The 2,433-nt window shown below is 50.0% G+C and overlaps 1 protein-coding gene across 2 annotated transcripts; it reads left to right on the top strand.

The window, feature by feature from the left end:
• Positions 1–255: 255 nt before the first annotated feature.
• Positions 256–2,103, top strand: LOC102898921 (spindlin-2). Of its 2 annotated transcripts, none has more exons than XM_015588416.2 (2): positions 256–553; positions 1,154–2,103. In XM_015588416.2, the coding sequence occupies exon 2, from the start codon at positions 1,156–1,158 to the stop codon at positions 1,930–1,932; it is 777 nt and encodes a 258-aa protein (XP_015443902.1). In that variant the 5' UTR covers positions 256–553; positions 1,154–1,155; the 3' UTR covers positions 1,933–2,103. The 2 variants fall into 2 exon arrangements, with proteins under 2 accessions (XP_015443902.1, XP_006910742.1); XM_006910680.3 differs by having other exon boundaries at positions 1,134–2,103.
• Positions 2,104–2,433: the final 330 nt, after the last annotated feature.

The following is a 2,433-nucleotide window of genomic DNA, read 5'->3' as shown; positions in this document are numbered from 1 at the left end:
GGGGTGGGGAGCCAGGGGATGGGGTGGGGGTGGGGAATCTGGGGGCCCGGAACTGGAGAAGGGGACGCTAGGTAGTTAGAGAGGAGGGTTGTGAGCTAGGCTGCTCCAGATTTTGGAAAGGGGCGGAACTAAGAGCCAAAGAGCACCTCCAGGGATTAGGGACGAGGTGGGCGTGAGAGCTGGGGGAAGGGGGCGCACGGTGTTTGGCAGGAAGGGGAGGCCTCTCTCCTGGCAGGAAGCTGCGCTACGGAAAGAGGGAGGAGACTGCTGCGGCAGTACGGGCTGGTGGGATCTCTATGTGGCAGAGGGGCCTCTGCCGCTGACAGGGAGGTAGAGATCCCACAAACACACTGCTGGAGACACAGCCGCCATCCTCTTCCTTGCCCGGCTGCCTTCCTAGACGCGCTCCTTGCCTACGGATCCTCTCCTCTCAGCTCTTGCAAGCTCCCGGATCGGCGCAGACTGACCCTCTTTCACCACACACTCACAGCGAAGGCAGCAGCGAGGTGTCCGGTTTGGGCACGTAAAGCCCGCGATCCCCGGACGCGGGGAGGTGGGCACTGGACTAGAGAACCGGAGGATGGGGGTTGGTGGGTGCCAGGCAGGAAAATTGGGGTCGGTGCTGGGACGGATGATGAGGGTGACTGCGGAGTGACTTGGAGACTAGGGTTGGGAGGGGAGAGCTGAAAAGCACCTGGATGGTGTACAAAGGTCGCTAGAAAGAGAAATAGGTTTGTTGTTGGCACCCAGTGGGAAAATGGGGATGAATAGGAAGGGCATGAAGTAGAAGTGAACACCAGGCAGAAGGCATCATATTGGGAAGCAAGAGGGATGAAGAGCAGACTGCGATGGGCAAGGGACATGTGGACTACATTAGTGGAAATGGAGGGATGGGGTGGGGTCTAAGAAATGGTGAATATTTGTATTTGGTGTGGGGACTCTAGGATAGCAACAGAGGATCAGGCATTATGCAAAGGAGCCTGATCCCTCCTGCTGGGGCTTCCACCACCACAACCATCACCTTTCTAACCCTCCAGCACAGCCAAAGGAGCCTGGAATACCTGATGCCCAGGGACTTTGCGAACAGAGGAAAGAAAATGTCATGCTATAATACACTAAATGTTTCTCCCTAGCCTCTTTCCTCCCCCTGCAGGTATGAAGACCCCTCACAAAAAGGTAGCTGCAGGGCAGGAAACCAGAGAAGCTCTCAGTCGCCACACCGGATCTGCAAATATGAGGAAGAAAAAAAGCTCTCAAAAGAAGCAGAGGGGCAGACCTACATCCCAGGCCCACAGGAACATCGTGGGCTGCAGAATTTCACACGGATGGAAAGAAGGCGATGAACCCATCACCCAATGGAAAGGAACCGTTCTGGATCAGGTGCCTATAAATCCCTCTCTTTATCTGGTGAAATATGATGGAATTGACTGTGTTTATGGACTGGAACTTCACAGAGATGAAAGGATTTTAAAGCTTAAAATCCTTCCTGATAAGGTGCCATTTTCTCGAGTCAGAGATGTGCGCCTTGCAAATACCATAATTGGTAAAGCTGTGGAACATATTTTTGAGGGTGAGCATGGTTCTAAGGATGAATGGAGGGGGATGGTCTTAGCCCAAGCACCAATCATGAAAGCTTGGTTTTATATTACGTATGAGAAAGATCCTGTCTTGTACATGTACCAACTTCTAGATGATTATAAAGAAGGAGACCTCCGTATCATGCCAGAGTCCAGTGAGTCTCCTCCAGCAGAGAGGGAGCCAGAAGGAGTTATAGATGGCCTCATAGGTAAACATGTGGAATATACCAAAGAAGATGGCTCCAAAAGGACAGGCAAGGTCATTCACCAAGTCAAAGCCAAACCCTCTGTGTATTTCATCAAGTTTGATGATGATTTCCATATCTATGTCTATGATTTGGTGAAAAAGTCCTAACAGGGTACAATTTGCCACATTTGTGAAGGCAAATGTATGATTTGGAGACACACACACAAAAAAATGTTACTTTTCAATGTATAGAAAGCTTTAGAGTCCCTATTATACCCAAAATCATTGCCAGCATAACTATTGCTTTGTTCTAAAAAATACAAATGTATGTGGACATGATATGCTGTGTGTAAGGACTTTATCATGTTGAAATGATTGGGTGTGTTTGGTGGATGGGCATGAAAAGGACAGCTGTAATTTCTGGCTGTGAATAAAAGTCAGCTAGAATCATAACCAGTCATCTGAAAATGGAATAGGACTTAGCTGATCTGGTCTAGGGAGAGGGAAGAGAAGGAACTAAGGATGGGCTGTGGGGGAAAGGAAAGGTGGTGACTGCTTAGGAAGAGGTGGGGAGGGGCCGGAAATGGAGAGGCTCCCTGGGAGGAAGGATTTTCTAAGAGAGGGAGGCACCCAACTAAAAGGAGGTGAAGAAAAACAAGAGGGAGAGCG

This window comes from Pteropus alecto, unplaced genomic scaffold, assembly GCF_000325575.1.
Source record: "Pteropus alecto unplaced genomic scaffold, ASM32557v1 scaffold344, whole genome shotgun sequence".
NCBI classification, from domain to species: domain Eukaryota; kingdom Metazoa; phylum Chordata; class Mammalia; order Chiroptera; family Pteropodidae; genus Pteropus; species Pteropus alecto.
This window is presented reverse-complemented; position numbering and strand designations above follow the sequence as displayed.